The 18,978-nt window shown below is 42.6% G+C and overlaps 1 protein-coding gene across 1 annotated transcript in view; it reads left to right on the forward strand.

The window, feature by feature from the left end:
* The window catches only part of col11a1a (collagen, type XI, alpha 1a), a 256,824-nt gene that overhangs the window by 157,724 nt on the left and 80,122 nt on the right, over positions 1 to 18,978 (forward strand). Inside the window, exons 37-39 of the mRNA XM_060922694.1 lie at positions 2,798 to 2,851; positions 18,076 to 18,129; positions 18,640 to 18,747. Coding sequence (XP_060778677.1) covers positions 2,798 to 2,851; positions 18,076 to 18,129; positions 18,640 to 18,747 — 216 coding nt within the window. The remainder of the gene's footprint in view (positions 1 to 2,797; positions 2,852 to 18,075; positions 18,130 to 18,639; positions 18,748 to 18,978) is intronic.

The following is an 18,978-nucleotide window of genomic DNA, read 5'->3' on the forward strand; positions in this document are numbered from 1 at the left end:
TCAATGAGAACTTCCCGTTGAATGCTTTCAATACAGCATCTATGCGTAATAGATGCGGAAGCGTGAATGAAGCGCTTCCGGCATAGATTCTGTAAACAATCTATGGCTTCCGGTCGCAGTTCTACTACGTCAGTGCCTTGAACACGCCTCTACCCAGGGCCGTTGGAGATGCTCAAAGTTGATTGGTTCCCGATTTTTCGGGAGCTTGGAAGAGCTGGAGATAGCTTGCCTTGCCAGACTAATGCAAGGCTGACACTTGCACAATTCCGTGGCACGCATTGGCACGACTCGAGTCGTGCCAGTGCGCAAACTAGTCGTAAACTGGCGTGAAGTGTGCGTAAACCCGTCGTGACTGTGTGCCATGTCGGGACGAGAATTTTGAAATGTTCAAAATTTTAGTCACGACAACTGCGCAAACTGTTCGTGATCTCGTCGTGAACTCGTCAGGACGATGCGGGAGGATGCGTGCCAGTGCGTGGAAGTGCGCGCCATGCCACGACTGTCACGAACTGCCACGTGTAGTTCACGAACAGCTCACGTCGAGTTCACGAGTAGTTCACGACATGTTCACGAATTGGTGCGCGTCGCAGCGTGGCCGTGCCTTCCCACTGACACGGTCATGCATTGATGGCATGAGCAGTTCAAGACTAGTTTACGCACTTCACGAACAGTTTGCGCATGGCACGAGCAGTTCACGACGAGTTCACGAGCAGTTCACGAGCAGTTCACGACTACTGCGTGACAGTGGCGCTCGCATCGGTGCGGGGGTATATATAGGGCTTCCCGGACACTTCTCGCCATTCCAGAGATCACCAGCGAGGAGACAACATGCCTAAAAAAACAAAGCATCTTCTCTTCTCTGCAATGATTGTGTCTCTGGTATTCAGCATGTTGTCTCTTCCACAGCCAATTCAAAAATGACCAGGGGTTGGGGAGGCCCCTTTTTTATATGGCGTGCCCAAGTCGGCATGACACCGTCCGAATTGCACAAATTCGTCGTGCCAACGCGGGAAGTGCGTAAACTATGCGCAAACTATGCGTGAACTCGTTGTGCCAGTTCGTGAATGTGGACGGGCACGCATTCGTGAACTCGTCGTGAACTATGCGTGAACTAGTCGTGAACAGTGTGGGAGCCTCCCAGTTCGTGCCCCAAAATGGCACGACAAAATCGTGGCCAAAAGTCGTGCAAGTGTCAGCCTTGCATAAGCTTGCAACAGGCCCTCGTGTTGCGTCACGCTTAGGATGGGCGGGCCCAGGCTAGGTGAAGCAGGAAAAAATAGCGCAGAATTTACAGCCACGTGGAGATAAATTCATTAATTGTTCTATTTTTAAAAAAAGTAATAAAATTGGAAGTCTCTGATTCGAATTCAGTCGCTTTCGGTCACTCAACAAAAATAACTGGGTGTCGGGGAAAATTCTTTTCATGACCAAAAGATGAAAAATCTGAAAGGCGGTCTAGCTTTAATACAATCATCTTGAGTACCGCAGCTAAAAAAAGTGACCACATTTTGCTGTGAATGTTACCGTTACCGAAGAAGGTGATTATAGGAAAGCGCACGAGCTGATTGGTCGAGCGACTCGGCAAAATGGCGGCCAATCTCTTCGTCACCGTAAGTGAAGAAGAATTACAGATGGTGAAAGAAAAAGCTGTTCTTAACCTCCTAGGGCTTAGCGGTCACATGCGTGGACAGCACTTTATGGAAATTCGGAACAAGAATCCACATATGTGGACATACTTTTTCTCTAAAAGTACATCTTAGGCAGCTGGGCCATAGAAGGTTCACGCTGCACGCTACACGCTACACGTTCACGTGAAGAACCGGACCCTGGGCCATTAAACTTCATGCTTGGATGTTCACGTGTTGCGTCTGTTCTACTTTGACCGAGTAACCAACAATATGGACTCTTCGGATGACGACTAAAACAATGATATCAAAATCAAAACGATAGCCCAGTGCTTTTTGACGGCACACGCCCGAAGACTATAACACATACCTGTCGGTGATTTCACACGCTCATTCAAGTCCTCCCAAACTTGTGCCTTCTGGTCCCTGTCTTTATAATCCACCACACGCGGATCCCATAGCAGGGGCCTTTCTCGAACAAACTCAATCAACTTTTCTCAGTAGTCGTCCATTTTATCTCCCTAGACCCGTTCTGATTGGCTGGCGCGGCGGTGACCTTGGGGTCGTGCATGCATTGACTGGAATTTCCATCTTCACGCCTAGAAAAAAGTGTGCATGTTCATTTCTCGCGTCACGCGTGAAGTGTGCAGCGTGCAGTGTGCAACGTGAACGCCGTTCTATGGCCCAGAGCAAGTCATGCTACGTTTGTCCACTTTTCTTTACACGCGTGTAGCGTGTAGCGTGAACCTTCTATGGCCCAGCTGCCTTATCAAAAGATGATGCTTAGTTTTTATTCTAATCAGGTTCTAATAAGCCCAAATAGCAAAGAGAAATAAAAAAAAATGCATGTAAAAAAAACAGCTTGGGCCTTAGGAGGTTAAAATAAAAGCACTAAAGATGCGCTGAAGTTTGGTCTCAAACTATTCAAAGGGAAGGTGGGATTGTGATTTATTTTATCGGTTTCAAAGCAAAGTATTTTATGTGACTCAGCGTCGATAAATGACACAAAGTTCTTACATTTACATGAAGATTGAAATAAATGATTTTCAGTACCACTGTTTTCAATAATCACCTGTGTATTTATACTAAAACAGTTATCCGCTTCAGACTCGGTGAATAATTGTTCAATAATATGGTGTATGATAACCCGTGTGTGTGTGTGTGTTGCTCAGGGACCAGCTGGAAAGGACGGGTTGCCCGGACACCCTGGCCAGCGGGGCGAGACGGTGAGTTTCTGTCTGATGTTTGTGACCTGGTGCTCGTTCAGGTTGTTCTAACAGACACCTCCGGCCGGGTGGAGGAACACAACGACGCTATCACTTCCTCTTCCTCTTCCTCTCTGCCTCGCCTCTAACACCCGGAGGGCCGTGTCTCTGAGAGCCGCCGTGCTTTAGCGGAGCCTCGCCATCCAGAATGACCTCCGGCTCCTCTCACACACTCTCTCACACACTCTCATGCCAGGATTTATTTCTGGATGGAGTCAGATGGTGCGTTAATACGAGGCTGCCGGTGCCAGCTGGCTTCCAGGAGCCCGTTTGTCACTTTAAAGAACGGCTGTTGAGTTCTGAGAGCTGTGCACGTGTAACCTTTAGCGTTTTAACAGCTCTCGCACACCTGGCACGACTTATCGCTTAACAATGAACTCGTCGCCGGGTATTAGAGCAGAGAACACGCTAAACGCTGCACGGAGAGAAACGGGACGGATCAAACCGTGTACACGCAGCGTCGACTAATCGCCACTTCTGTTTCACTTCCTGTACGACTTCATATCACTCCATCGTTTCAGTTCAACGGTAAAACTATGTACAGCTTTAATCTCGTGTTCATTCTTAAACCTAACTCTACTTTTATTCGTTGATCATATCAAACACCGATGATCCGATTATCCAATCACACACCTTACAGGTTCCAAAGCAGGAAACAGGAAATGAAAAGACGTTTATAACGTGTTCTTTCCTGAAAATAAATAACATTCAGATGAACCAAGCACACAGAGGAGATAATCTGAGAAATTTGCTTTGTCACATGATCAGCAGGCGTGGTTAACCATTAAGTACCTCATTTTATATGAAAACTTTGCGCAGTGAGATCGCTCATTTGTGTTTTGCTCGCTCCAGACGCCACGCCTTGATGTAACTCCGGCTGAGTCGTTTCTACTTCATGCGTTATTTACACTACCGTTCAAAAGTTTGGGGTCACTTTGAATTGTCCTTATTTTTGAAAGAAAAGCACTGTTCTTTTCAATGAAGATCACTTTAAACTAATCAGAAATCCACTCTATACATTGCTAATGTGGTAAATGACTATTCTAGCTGCAAATGTCTGGTTTTTGGTGCAATATCTCCATAGGTGTATAGAGGCCCATTTCCAGCAACTCTCACTCCAGTGTTCTAATGGTACAATGTGTTTGCTCATTGCCTCAGAAGGCTAATGGATGATTAGAAAACCCTTGTACAATCATGTTAGCACAGCTGAAAACAGTTGAGCTCTTTAGAGAAGCTATAAAACTGACCTTCCTTTGAGCAGATTGAGTTTCTGGAGCATCACGTTTGTGGGCTTGATTAAATGCTCAAAAATGGCCAGAAAAATGTCTTGACTATATTTTCTATTCATTTTACAACTTATGGTGGTACAACCCCGATTCCAAAAAAGTTGGGACAAAGTACAAATTGTAAATAAAAATGGAATGCAATGATGTGGAAGTTTCAAAATTCCCTATTTTATTCAGAATAGAACATAGATGACATATCAAATGTTTAAACTGAGAAAATGTATCATTTAAAGAGAAAAATTAGGTGATTTTAAATTTCATGACAACAACACATCTCAAAAAAGTTGGGACAAGGCCATGTTTCCCACTGTGAGACATCCCCTTTTCTCTTTACAACAGTCTGTAAACATCTGGGGACTGAGGAGACAAGTTGCTCAAGTTTAGGGATAGGAATGTTAACCCATTCTTGTCTAATGTAGGATTCTAGTTGCTCAACTGTCTTAGGTCTTTTTTGTCGTATCTTCCGTTTTATGATGCGCCAAATGTTTTCTATGGGTGAAAGATCTGGACTGCAGGCTGGCCAGTTCAGTACCCGGACCCTTCTTCTACGCAGCCATGATGCTGTAATTGATGCAGTATGTGGTTTGGCATTGTCATGTTGGAAAATGCAAGGTCTTCCCTGAAAGAGACGTTGTCTGGATGGGAGCATATGTTGCTCTAGAACCTGGATATACCTTTCAGCATTGATGGTGTCTTTCCAGATGTGTAAGCTGCCCATGCCACACGCACTAATGCAACCCCATACCATCAGAGATGCAGGCTTCTGAACTGAGCGCTGATAACAACTTGGGTCGTCCTTCTCCTCTTTAGTCCGAATGACACGGCGTCCCTGATTTCCATAAAGAACTTCACATTTTGATTCGTCTGACCACAGAACAGTTTTCCACTTTGCCACAGTCCATTTTAAACGAGCCTTGGCCCAGAGAAGACGTCTGCGCTTCTGGATCACGTTTAGATACGGCTTCTTCTTTGAACTATAGAGTTTTAGCTGGCAACGGCGGATGGCATGGTGAATTGTGTTCACAGATAATGTTCTCTGAAAATATTCCTGAGCCCATTTTGTGATTTCCAATACAGAAGCATGCCTGTATGTGATGCAGTGCCGTCTAAGGGCCCGAAGATCACGGGCACCCAGTATGGTTTTCCAGCCTTGACCCTTACACACAGAGATTCTTCCAGATTCTCTGAATCTTTTGATGATATTATGCACTGTAGATGATGATATGTTCAAACTCTTTGCAATTTTACACTGTGGAACTCCTTTCTGATATTGCTCCACTATTTGTCGGCGCAGAATTAGGGGGATTGGTGATCCTCTTCCCAGCTTTACTTCTGAGAGCCGCTGCCACTCCAAGATGCTCTTTTTATACCCAGTCATGTTAATGACCTATTGCCAATTGACCTAATGAGTTGCAATTTGGTCCTCCAGCTGTTCCTTTTTTGTACCTTTAACTTTTCCAGCCTCTTATTGCCCCTGTCCCAACTTTTTTGAGATGTGTTGCTGTCATGAAATTTCAAATGAGCCAATATTTGGCATGAAATTTCAAAATGTCTCACTTTCGACATTTGATATGTTGTCTATGTTCTATTGTGAATACAATATCAGTTTTTGAGATTTGTAAATTATTGCATTCCATTTTTATTTACAATTTGTACTTTGTCCCAACTTTTTTGGAATCGGGGTTGTAAATAAAAGTGTGACTTTTCATGGAAAACACAAAATTGTCCGGGTGACCCCAAACTTTTGAACGGTAGTGTATGGTGATATTTAACAGTTATTCCACGAAATCGAGTCGTACATGAGCTGATAGCCGACGAGGCGCGTAGCACCGATTGAGATAGAGTGGAATAACTGTTTTATTCGATCCACATTCACTGGATTTTGAGAAACTGAGCATTTTTATTTATTTATTTATTTTTGCAAATTCGATAAATAAAAACTTTATACAAAACATCCGACAAAATCATTTCCGCTTAGAATGTAAACAAACCGGTGAAATTCGTGAAAAATGCAATAATAATTCTTGAAAAATAAAAAAGATACGTTCTTTCCATCAAATACTTTCATCCCATATTTCGTCGCTTTTTATTATCCCCCACTGGCCGAAGGTTCCAAAGGGGGATTATGTCGTGGCGATGCCCGTCCGTCTGTCCGTCCTGGGAAGGGTGCTCACCTTCTGAAGTGAGTTTTCCTCTCACAGTTTTTGGAGGAATTTCACAAAACGTGACAGGATTATTTGTTATATCTCGGTAATATGCAGATTGCAATTTCGTTCAGTTCAGTCGCATTTTACCAGAGTTATGGCCGAGTTGCCAGCAGGGGATATTCTGCTTTCCGAGTACTCTTGCTATGTATTCTTTGGGGTTTTGTTTTCGAGTAAAGTTTTCACTTCATCCTTGGTTGGTTCACCAACGCGCTCCGCCATTTTATTTTTCTCTACTCACGGTATATGAGCTGATAGCCTAGTACTAGAGTAGCCAATCAGAGCACGCGATTGCTCATATTCAGTGAATGTGGATAGAATAATATCTGTTAGCTGTCTATCAGTTTATGTTTCGTGAATGTATTCCAACATCAGACTCTTGCTGTAGCTAACAGTAGTATTTATTTTTTAAATTCATTTCAATCTGTTACTACTGTATACCTACCACACTGTAAGACAAGGCTTGTTTTTTTTTTTTTGCGTAAACGATGTACTGTAAGTAGTCGTGTGGATGATGATGGTTTCAACCAATGGACCAGTTTCTGATTTTTCTTTTCTGTTTTCAGTTAGTTCCTTGTATCAAATAGTAGTGTCCTGGTGTTCTGTTTCGCGTGTTTTGTTTTGTTTTTTAATTATTATTATTATTATTTTTTTATTTGGCTCTAAAGCAGGGCTCTACATTAACTTTTGAAACCACTTGTCCTGTCGGGCAAGTTGAAAGGAAATGTATTTGTCCGAATGTGAAGTTGACTTGTCCAAAGAAAAATTTGAGAAAAAAAACCACAAACTATTTGTCATAAACTAATTTCACCAGAATTACTTTAACACAATCTGTTCACTGCAGAAAAAAATTAGACTCCATCAATCATTATTTTATTTATGAGAAATTGAAAACCAGAAAATTAAAATTATACAGTATATTTTCATTTTTAAATTATTAACTTTGAATATATCTCCTCCACTGATTAATTGTTGTTGTCTAATTATTCATTGTGGCTCCTGTATGGTATTTAATGGCTGCGATGAAAGTTGTGGTGTTTTTTAGGTTTTTGTTGAGTGATATGTTAAATATTAAGTTATTACTGAAAAACTATTGATTAAAAAAACAAAGACACTGAGAAATGGTCCTATAAACAACTTTACCAATATAAAAGATTACCAGGACTACAAAAATGCAGAAAAATAGGCTTTACTTATCCAAATGCACCTGTTGGTTCAAAAGTTAAAGTGCAGAGAACCTCACAGCACAACATGAAGTTACCTTAAAATATAATATAAATGCCTCAGCTTTCATGTAAGAAAAAAAAACTATCAATACTAGTACTGTGTGCAGGCAGTCTCTCCTGAAGACTAAATTAAACAATACCGTATTTTCTGGACTATAGAGCGCACCTGTATATAAGCCGCATCCGCTCTATTTTTAAAAAAAAATTTTAAAAAAGATATACAAGCCGCACCGGGCTATAAGCCGCAGATATCTATGTTGAAAAATTAGATATTTACTGCATGTACAGAACGATTTTGTACTGTAAATGTACATGTATGTACCTGAACAGATTCTTTCCGAACAGTGCCTTTTAACACAGCAGCAACTTTGCTGATTAAAACGGAACAGAACCAAGAGAAAATAACCGGTATTTATTTATTTATTTCTCCTGTGTTTGAAACCACAAGTCACTTTAATCATCTTCGCTGGATTTGAAAATAATTACCAGTTAGTAATTTGTCGTGCGTGTTCTATCTGCTAAAGATCTGCTAATTCTTTGCATTGATTTTTCGTCTATCTTATTTTTGATTCTACTTCCGGTTAGAGCGCCCCTAGCGGTGGAAGAAAAATCAACAGAATAGCCGCACCTTTGTATAAGCCGCATGGTTCAAAACCTAGGAAAAAAGTAGCGGCTTATAGTCCAGAAAATACGGTAATTATAAACTAATAAAATAAATGGCTCAGGCTTCATAGAAGAAAAAACAATTTGAACAGAATCTCACAGTATGATGCTGAAGCTGCCTAAACAATGGAAAATAAAATACCATTTTGGCAAAAATGTTGGCATCCATTAATTTCTTGTATTAAGTAAAAAAAAATAATGTAAAGTGCACACAGTCCTTCACTGTAAACATAACACACTTTCAGTAACATAATTTAAGCCTATATAAACACTGACTCGCACATGCTGCTTCTCTTGAACGTATACACGGAAGTAAGGCGGAAGGTAGTTTGTCGACGTCACCTCAAGATGACGCCAACGATTGGTCAAATTTGCGGGAAAGTTGCGGTGATTGGATATAATTGCAACACCGCCCTGAATTCACGGGGATTGGTTGAATTTGCGTTGATGTTGCAAATCGCAACATCGCGAAATCCTGGAGGGTCTGGTAAACGACCGTTTACTTTTCAGCTCAAATACACGAAGCGGTATTGGCCGGTTTCGTAAGCGGAATATTGCGCATGCGCACATCGCTCTTTCCGAAGAGAAACATCCGGCGATTCATCAAAACAATATGTCGAGTGAGATGCTTCGGAAATCATGTGAATAAACTGATAAATGTGTCAGATAACAGAATCCAGGGACACATGTCGGCCCGGGGGCATTTTGAGTTATTGACAGATTCAGAAAGTACAGTTTCTAAGCTTTCCAGTGATGCCTTCCATGTGGAGATCTGACAATATTTGAAGAATGTGTGGCCTTTTGAAAGTGTATACCTCTTAAAACAGAAAAGGGAGAAAATTGCCCTCAAAGTTTTCCATCTCAGCTACTCTGGGTGTAGGGCGGGCACGTAATGGTGCTCATTTGCATGACATTAAGGAAAGCCCTACCCCCTACTAGCTAGCACGATGCTACTTTCATGTAAACAAAGATCACCACGTCAATTTCCCTTCCATGCAAAATATGCCCAAAACAATTATGAAGTACAAAAATAAGTCCTAAAGTATACTTTAACGTTTTGTGGTTGAAAAATTACTCACACCGTAAGAAAGAAAGATAGCACGGTGATGACACAACTAACACAACACTAGTTTCATGTAACCAAACCACAACACTCTCCGTTACATGCAAAAATAACCACACAGCCTTAGATTAATAAACTCACCCCATCAGAAAGAGAAACGGCGCCTTGCACACACCAATGCCTCCGATGGAATATGTAGTCCTAGAACACTTCCTTTTGGTTGCGTTTTTTTTGCTAGAAATGGTTATCTCCGATGTAAATACCGTGTGTCTGTTTGCTTCGCGGTGTTTCAGCTCCTCTTCGCTCTGTTTAGCTTGCTCATTCCATAGTGAAATTACACGCCTGTATGCAGCTTAAGTAGCCACGAGCTCAGCTCGTATCATACAGCTGATTGGCGGAAAAAACCCCCCAAAAGACTTAAATCGTCACGTGAATGGCCCATATGGTAATTTACCCACACCCCCCAGCAGGCTACAGTCCTGACAAAAACGAGACAATTTGCAACAAAAAATGTATGCTTTTCCAACAAAACAATCTATTATCTGAAATACTGATTGCATTCTTCAAGATCTCAACTTGCACATGATGGAAAAAAATGAAAATCACAAATTTCGGAAAAAAAATGCTTCTTTTGCGATTATCTCGGATTCGTTTCGGCCGACATGTGTCCCTGGATTCCGTGAAGTGCCACAAATTTGATATGTAACCCGAATATCGGCGTATTTTGGCACTTGTCCAATTGGACAAGTAACTGAGACGATTAACTTGTCCGACACAAAGGATCACTTGTCCCGGACAAGCGTTAATGTCGAGCCCTGTAAAGAACTAATCAATGGTTATCCAAACATCTTGCCAAAGCACGACAGTTGAAAATTAGCCTGCTGGCTAACACTGGAACATTTACAGGAATGTTGATTAATGTGTGCTGTCCTTATAAATAAATGAAATGAAAAGAAATGCATCAAATCCAAATAAATTTTAGCAATAAAACAATTAGCTGGAGCAAAGCTTCGGTTTATGATCACATTCTTCAAAGCCAGACGTCGTATTTTAATCGTTCGTGCTTAAATCCACATGGATTTCTACAAACACTATTTAAATTCGCAGTGCAGGACTCTTTTGAAGGAAAACAATGGAACTTTTATGAGAATCTTTTCCATCACAAGAGCATTTTAATTTTATCCCGATGTTTATACAGCCTTTAACACGCTTCGTTAGGACGTTCCGGTTCACAGCGCCCGAGTTACAGCAGGACGTCAGACAGTAAAGCATCCAGAGTTCGAGCCGTGGCCTCGATGGAGCCTGTAAATCTCACAACAGGGTTTCATTTAGGCTCAATAGATCTCGGCAGGATATGCTGCTTCCTGGAAGCTCCAATCAGGACGTCGCAAATCACACCGGCTCATTTGCATATTCCTGAGGTAATTAGTTTTGTTCACAAAATAATCACAATCACGTATCAACATTACTTGAGTGCAAGTCTGGACCGATTGTGTATATGGTTCAACACACACATATACTGCTGTAACAGTCTTAAAGTAGCTCTGTGTTTAAAATGATTTTTAACACTTAACTCTTCGTATGATGGAGATGAGCATCTAATTTGTTGCAACAGTGCGAAGTTCAGGTTTAAATCAGAGACTTTGGCCCAATCCCAATTCTAATTTCTACCCCTACCCCTCCCCCTTCCCCTTCCCCTTGGCCCTTCCCCTTGAAACTGAGCTACAAGGGATAGGGCTTGAAATTCAACCCTTATGTATTGGGATAGCCCTTCAACGATCGCATACGTCATCGCGTACCTCCGTCAGCGTTTACGTTAGCAAAACGCGACCAAATGCGTCATTGGCTGCGACCAGCCGCTACAGTCAGAGGCAGAACCAGAAATCTCTGCTGGCAGGGTGTGATTTGTTAACTAACACCACTGAATGGGATATCTTTGGCGCTTCGTGCACCACATCCGACAGAATGAGGTGTCAGAACACTCATGTAAACAATAAAAGCGAGAATAACAGAACAAAACGTACGCAGTCAAGCAACCGAAAACAATACTCACTCCCAAAGCTTTTTAGCAGCAGCTTGGATTTCAGAAATCGCTGCTCATTCTCAGCTCGAAAGCGAATCAAGCGGCGTGTTTCCTCTGGATAACAACTTAAAACACGTAAATAATGGAGAAAATACATTTATGACAATCTTTCGCCGCGGGAACCGCCATCTTTCTGAAATCCGCATGAAATCTCGCTGAAATCCGCATAGCATTGTGGGAAATCACTCAAACCCCTTCGTTCGGAGTCAGCTCCAGGAAAATCTCCGTTTGGAGGGGTACAGAAGCCCTCCCCCTTCCCCTACCCCTCCGCGTTAACTGGGATTGGGATACCCCTACCCCTTCACGTGAACGCGCAAAATGGAGGGGAAGGGCCAAGGGGTTGGTCCAAGGGGTGAAATGGGATTCGGCCTTTCTCAGCACTTGTGTAAATATTCTGATCTGAAGTGATGGAAGAGCTTCATTCAAGAGAACCATTTAACGAAGTGAAGAAGCCTTAATTCCACATTCAACCCTGAAAGAACCGTTCTTTCTAAAAGCTTTCAAACCAAGTACCAAGATAGAGAAATGTTCGACACTTTACAGGTTCCTTCAGGGCCTGTTGTAAATTTAAGGTTTATTAAACCTACTCGGAACCCTTTCTGATAGGGGAACGCTCCACAGAGGTTCTATAACCACGGCCTATATACTCGATTGAAATGCTTTGTTTTCACTCCATCAAGACAACTACTTTGACTAGTTTTCGACTAAACAATGCATCTGCATGTTTATTGTATTAGTTGAGGGAATATAAGCAATTTCGTTCGTGGTACCTCAAACAAAGTGGTCACTACAGAAGCGTTGGTAGCCTGGATAATCTTTAAAGTTCATGGCCGCGAGGCGCGACCCATGGCTACACAAAAGAACAGGTCAGCTCAAAACGACATGCGACCTAGGCCTACATGCTCGATTTAAACGCTAAGTTTTCACTCCAACAAGACAACTACTTCGACTTGTTTTTTGATTGAATAATGCATCTGCATCGTTGTTGTTTCAAATGGATACTAGTTGAGGGAAATTTCTCCAATGCGTGATATGACTGAAGTTCATCATAACTTCTTAAACTGCTTGAAATTGTATTCGAAATTCCCTTTATTAATAGTGACTGAATAATGGTACGTACCAGATGTCCAGGGATGAATGAAAATGTAGCGTGGTCCAGTGTTTTTCTCAATGTTGTTTCAATGGTCCAAGCGTAACAGCAGGCTGATCCACAAGAGAGTCGCGATCCAACCAAGTGGTGTGGGAGTTTCACGTGCACCCAGGTATATAACGAAAATGACGTCATCCAGTAAACAGCAGTGGTAATCGCACTGCATTATGGGACAGCGTGGGACATCCTACCAATGTTGAAAACTGGCCGGCAAAAGTGACGATGGTTCAACATCGTATATTCGACCTTCTCTGACGGTCGACAGATCAACCTTTACCCACGGTGATTCAACAGTGATAAATCGACCTTCTCCGACGGCGGAGAAATCGACGTTTCACGGCGCCGTTTCAGCGTTGATTTTCTGACTTACGACGGAAACCGACCATTCTGACCAAGAATCGGCGCCGTTTCAACGTCCCTCTGCTATCTGGGAACCTTGATCACTGGTTTGGCCAAGGTGTTTCAATTTCAATGGGTTACGATTGCTTGATTACTGTTTGAGCCAAAATGTATATTGTACGTTCTTTGAAAGATTTAACTCCTGAAGAGTTCTTTGGATCTCCATCTGAGGGAACATTTGTGGCAGATCACAGAATCCAGGGACACATGTCGGCCCGGGGGCATTTTGAGTTATTGACAGATTCAGAAAGTACAGTTTCTAAGCTTTCCAATGATGCCTTCCATGTGGAGATCTGACAATATTTGAAGAATGTGTGGCCTTTTGAAAGTGTATACTTCTTAAAACAGAAAAGGGAGAAAATCGCCCTCAAAGTTTTCCATCTCAGCTACTCTGGGTGCAGGGCGGGCACATAATGCTGCTCATCTGCATGACATTAAGGAAAGCCCTACCCCCTACGAGCTAGCACGATACTACTTTCATGTAAACAAAGATCACCACGTCAATTTTCCTTCCATGCAAAGTATGCCCAAAACAATTATGAAGTACAAAAATAAGTCCTAAAGTATACTTTAACGTTTTGTGGTTGAAAAATTACTCACACCGTAAGAAAGAAAGATAGCACGATGATGACGACTAACACAACACTAGTTTCATGTAAAGCCTCGGTCACAACCGGCCGTACAGTACGCGCTCCTACAGCCGGTCTACATGCAAAAAACGCAAGAAACACACGGAGAGCGCGCGTGAAACGCACGAGAGCGCGTGTGACGTGCTGATTTTCAAGCCGCAGACCGGCCGCAGAGGCTCTTTGTCATGTCAAACAAACTCTACGGGCGCTTACGTTTTTTTCAGGTTGCAAGACAAACTTACGGCCAACGCGCGTCTTTCTCCGTGAACAAAAAAAAACGCAGTGATTTGGGAAACGCCAAAAATCACACGGCCAAAAAATCATACGTCCGGTTGTGACCTAGGCTTAACCAAACCACAACACTCTCCGTTACATGCAAAAATAACCACACAGCCTTAGATTAATAAACTTACCCCATCAGAAAGAGAAACGGCGCCTTGCACACACCAATGCCTCTGATGGAATGTAATCCTAGAACGGTCCGTGTATCATCCGATCATTCAAGTATTCCATTCAATCTGGAAAACGAGGTTGCGGGTTTTTTTGCTAGAAATGGTGATCTTCGATGTAAATACCGTGTGTCTGTTTGCTTCGCGGGGCTCCTCTGCGCTCTGTTTAGTAACTCATTCCATAGTGAAATCACACGCCTGTATGCAGCTTAAGTAGCCACGAGCTCAGCTCGTATCATACAGCTGATTCGCGGAAAAAAAACAAAACAAAAGACTTAAATCATCATGTGAATGGCCCATATGGTAATTTACCCACACCCCCCAGCAGGCTACAGTCCTGACAAAAACGAGACATTTCGCAACAAAAAATGTATGCTTTTCCAACAAAACAATCTATTATCTGAAATACTGATTGCATTCTTCAAGATCTCAACTTGCACATGATGGAAAAAAACAAAAATCACAAATTTCGAAAAAAAATGCTTCTTTTGCGATTATCTCGGATTCGTTTCGGCCGACATGTTTCCCTGGATTCGGTGAGGGGTCACATTTAAAGAGAACCACTGTAATTATCCAAAGAACCGTTAGAGATCCATTGAAGTACTGAGAAAGTTGAGCAAAATATTAAACATCTAATAGGTTCAGATTCAGGAGGAAATCAGGTACAGGTAATATACTGTACACACACACACACACACAAAGGTTCTACAAGGCTTCTTTCTAAAAGCTTCTCTTTAACAGCTTAAACTGGAGACTTTCAGCTGCAGAACTTGGGTTCTAATGTCGATCAGCTAAATCAGTGTCAAACACTGAAATGCTTGTGGTGAGGCTCCGGTAAAATGTGAACACAGATTGTACAAAACACATCGAGAACTAGCACTGGGGAAAAAAAAATGTCCACAATTTTCTGAACAGATATGATATGTATCAGCTCCACTTTCTGGGCTTCCAAGTACAAGCCAAAAACTCTTCAAGAACCACGAAAGAAGCCTTGTAGAACCTTTGTGTGTGTGTATATTACCTGTACCTGATTTCCTCCTGAATACCGAGAACCTATCAGATGTTTAATATTTTGCTCAACTTTCTCAGTACTTCAATGGCTCTCTAACGGTTCTTTGGATAATTACCGTACAGTGGTTCTCTTTAAGTGTTCCCTCAGATGGAGATCCAAAGAACTCTTCAGGACTTAAATCTTTCAAAGAACGTACAATATACATTTTGGCTCAAACAGTAATCAAGCAATCGTAACCCACTGAAATTGAAACACCTTGGCCAAACCAGTGATCAAGGTTCTCTGTGGAGTGTTCCCCTATCAGAAAGGGTTCCGAGTAGGTTTTAATAAACCTTAAATTTACAACAGGCCTTGAAGGAACCTGTAAAGCAGGGGTGGGCAATTATTTTTTCCATGGGGCCACATGAGAAACAGAAAATTTAGTGGAGGGCCGGACCAAAAGGCTGAACTAAATTCTGCATAATATTAATTGTATTTCTTTATATAAAGCAGTAAATAACATTGTTTTTACAAGCTGCTAAGACTGGTAAGAGTATGGAAGAAACGAGGTTGCCTTACAAAAAATGTCATTTATTCAATCAAATTTCCCAAAACAATGGTTAACAAAATGTGAACGTTTGTACCATTTTTTTTTCAGTCACATTCACCCCAAAACACAATAAAGACATCACAATATTGTCTTTCTACTCCGAATATCAAGCAAGAGACATCATATTATAATAATGATGCCCACATTTGTAGTCTAATCACCTCATTTGGTGTTTTTTATTTGTTCAGTGAGAGAAATCTAGTCTCTGTTGGTCTTTAACGAGTGCATCAGAGTCAGGTGGAATGTCTGAGGTGGAGATGCGAAGCACAGCTGACAGATGATCATCAGTCGATTCGGTGTAGGAATCAGATCTTTTTTTTATTAAATTCAAACATAAACAGAATTATTTTATATTACAACATAAAATCACACCTCCTCTGAAAATATAATCTAAAAAGAAAACTTATCAAATACATATATATACAATATATGTAAAATGGAAAAAAACGAGGGGTTTATGAAAGGTTAACTTCTGCTATGAATGTGTGCAGTATATTTGCATGGGGACTGTTTATATATTTCAGACATTTTTGTAACAAGGACAGTTCATTCTTAAGAGCAGGCCATGAAGGGGGGGATTTGGCATATCGACACTTGTGGATGTAATATTTTGTAAAAATAATGAGATTATTCACCAAAAAGTAGGAATCAGATCTACAGATCGGCTCGGGCTCCGGCGCCTGCTGGTGACGTCACACTATGTGATTGGCTGGACCGTTTGAAGGATGGCGTACAAGTTTGTGGTTAGTCTGGACAAATTACGGAAGTAGTTATCGCGGGATTAGGTTTCGTGGGATTTCATGCCATGTTCATGTCGCGCGCATTGCGATTTTGTTGAACACAACTTCAAAATAAAAGCAATGCACATTCAGTCCATGCATGAGGTAAAATTAGAAAATACGTTCATCGTTCTCATCTCATTATCTGTAGCCGCTTTATCCTTCTACAGGGTCGCAGGCGAGCTGGATCCTATCCCAGATGACTACGGGCGAAAGGCGGGGTACACCCTGGACAAGTCGCCAGGTCATCACAGGGCTGACACATAGACACAGACAACCATTCACACTCACATTCACACCTACGGTCAATTTAGAGTCACCAGTTAACCTAACCTGCATGTCTTTGGACTGTGGGGGAAACCGGAGCACCCGGAGGAAACCCACGCGGACACGGGGAGAACATGCAAACTCCGCACAGAAAGGCCCTCGCCGGCCACGGGGCTCGAACCCGGACCTTCTTGCTGCGAGGCGACAGCGCTAACCACTACACCACCGTGCCGCCCAGAAAATACGTTTATTTTGTAATTTCTAATTAACCTTACGCGGGCCGGTCAGAATGAACCAAAGGGCCAGATGCGGCCCGTGGGCCGTAAAATGCCCAGGTCTGCTGTAAAGTGTCGAACATTTCTCTATCTTGGTACTTGGTTTGAAAGCTTTTAGAAAGAACGGTTCTTTCAGGGTTGAATGTGGAATTAAGGCTCCTTCGCTTTGTTAAATGGTTCTCTTGAAGTGTTTCTTCAAAGGGACCACTGAGGAACCCTTAAGTGTAAAGGTTTTGCCCATCAGAAAGGGTTCGAAGTGGCTTAAAACCCTCAGGTGTTTTGGTCCAAAACAATTGGATAATTAAGTGTTTGTAACCTTTTAAGACGGGTTCTCCGTTGCAGAATTCTGCAGAGAACCTGTAAAACATTTCCCCCAGAGGAGGAGTGTCATTTCTTAGAGTAATATTCAGACAGAAATTAGTGTAGATAAGAGTAATATCCAGTAAATAAACGCTCACGTAATGTCGCATTACCATGAATGGAACGTTCAGAGTGTTGCTTTCGTTTGGACATGTCTGCTGCCTAAAGCCTAGGTCACAACCGGACGTACGATTTTTTGGCCGTGCGATTTTTGGCGTTTCCCAAATCGCTGCATTTTTTTATTTTTTTTTGTTCGTGGAGAAAGATGCACGTTGGCCGTAAGTTTGTCTTGCAACCTGAAAAAAACACAAGCGCCCATAGAGTTTGTTTGACATGACAAAGAACCTCTGCGGCCGGTCTACGTCTCGAAAATCAGCATGTCAGACGCGCGCCCTCTGTGCGTTTCACGCGCGCCTTCTGTGCGTTTCACGCGCGCCCTCCGTGCGTTTCTTGCGTTTTTTTGCACGTAGACCGGCAGTAGGAGGACGTGCAGCCGGTTCTGACCGAGGCATTAAGCGAGCTTTCGAGCAACAGGGCTGTTCTCGCTCACAGAGAAGAGAAGCTCACTGTACCAGCGTTACAGCAGATCTTTCTCCACACTGAACACACTCCAACTGTAGATTAGCGTTCATCTGCTGTCTGCTCCTGTTTCTCATCGCGTCTCTCTTTAATCTCACTAAGGCATGGAGCGTTCACTGGCGTTCTGCTCGTTAATATCGCATGCGTGAATATTCTGCTCCTGTTTCCACAGGGTTTCCAAGGTAAAACTGGTCCCCCTGGTCCCGGAGGAGTCGTCGGCCCTCAGGTACGGTGTCTGTCTCGTGACGGGTGTCATTGAATACAGAAGAAAGAAAGAAAGAAAGAAAGAAAGAAAGAAAGAAAGAAAGAAAGAAAGCACAACTTTATTCATCACACACTTGTGAAATTTCCTCTCTGCATTTAACCCATCTGAAGCAGTGAACACACACGCGCACACACACACACACACACACCCAGAGCAGTGGGCAGCCATGCTAACAGCGCCCGGGGAGCAGTCGGGAGTTAGGGGCCTCGCTCAAGGGCACCTCAGCCCAAGGCCATCCCAGGGCCGGTTCTCAAAGGAGTGGGGCTGAGTTTTGAAAAAAGGGACAAGAAAGAAAGGTAGATCCAAAGAAAGAAATGAGCGATAGACAGAGAGCGATAGAGAGACAGACAGAGAGATAAGTGTGTGTGTGTGTGTGTGTGTGTGTGTGTGTGTGTGTGTGTGTGTGTGTGTGTGTGTGTGTGTGAATCTTGATTGTGGATATTAAACATGTGCTGATGTTCTGGGTCACAGGGTCCAACCGGAGAGACTGGTCCAGTTGGAGAGAGAGGACACCCCGGACCCCCGGGACCCCCTGGAGAGCAGGGTCTTCCTGGTTCAGGAGGGAAGGAAGGTTCAAAGGTAAAGTAGCTGTCTCCGTGGCAACCTGCAGTCAGAACAATCAGGAAGACATCTGAAAACTGTGATCAGGAATTCCATTAAAGTGAATTCAGATGAAGTGGTGTTAAAACATGACAAGCACAAGTCAGACTCAGCTCTGTCCTGAGATATCCTGAGAGATGGCTTGAGAGACGTCCTGAGAGACGGTTTGAGAGATGTCCTGAGAGACATTTTGAGAGGCGTCCTGAGAGA

Source organism: Neoarius graeffei, chromosome 5, assembly GCF_027579695.1.
Source record: "Neoarius graeffei isolate fNeoGra1 chromosome 5, fNeoGra1.pri, whole genome shotgun sequence".
Taxonomy (NCBI): domain Eukaryota; kingdom Metazoa; phylum Chordata; class Actinopteri; order Siluriformes; family Ariidae; genus Neoarius; species Neoarius graeffei.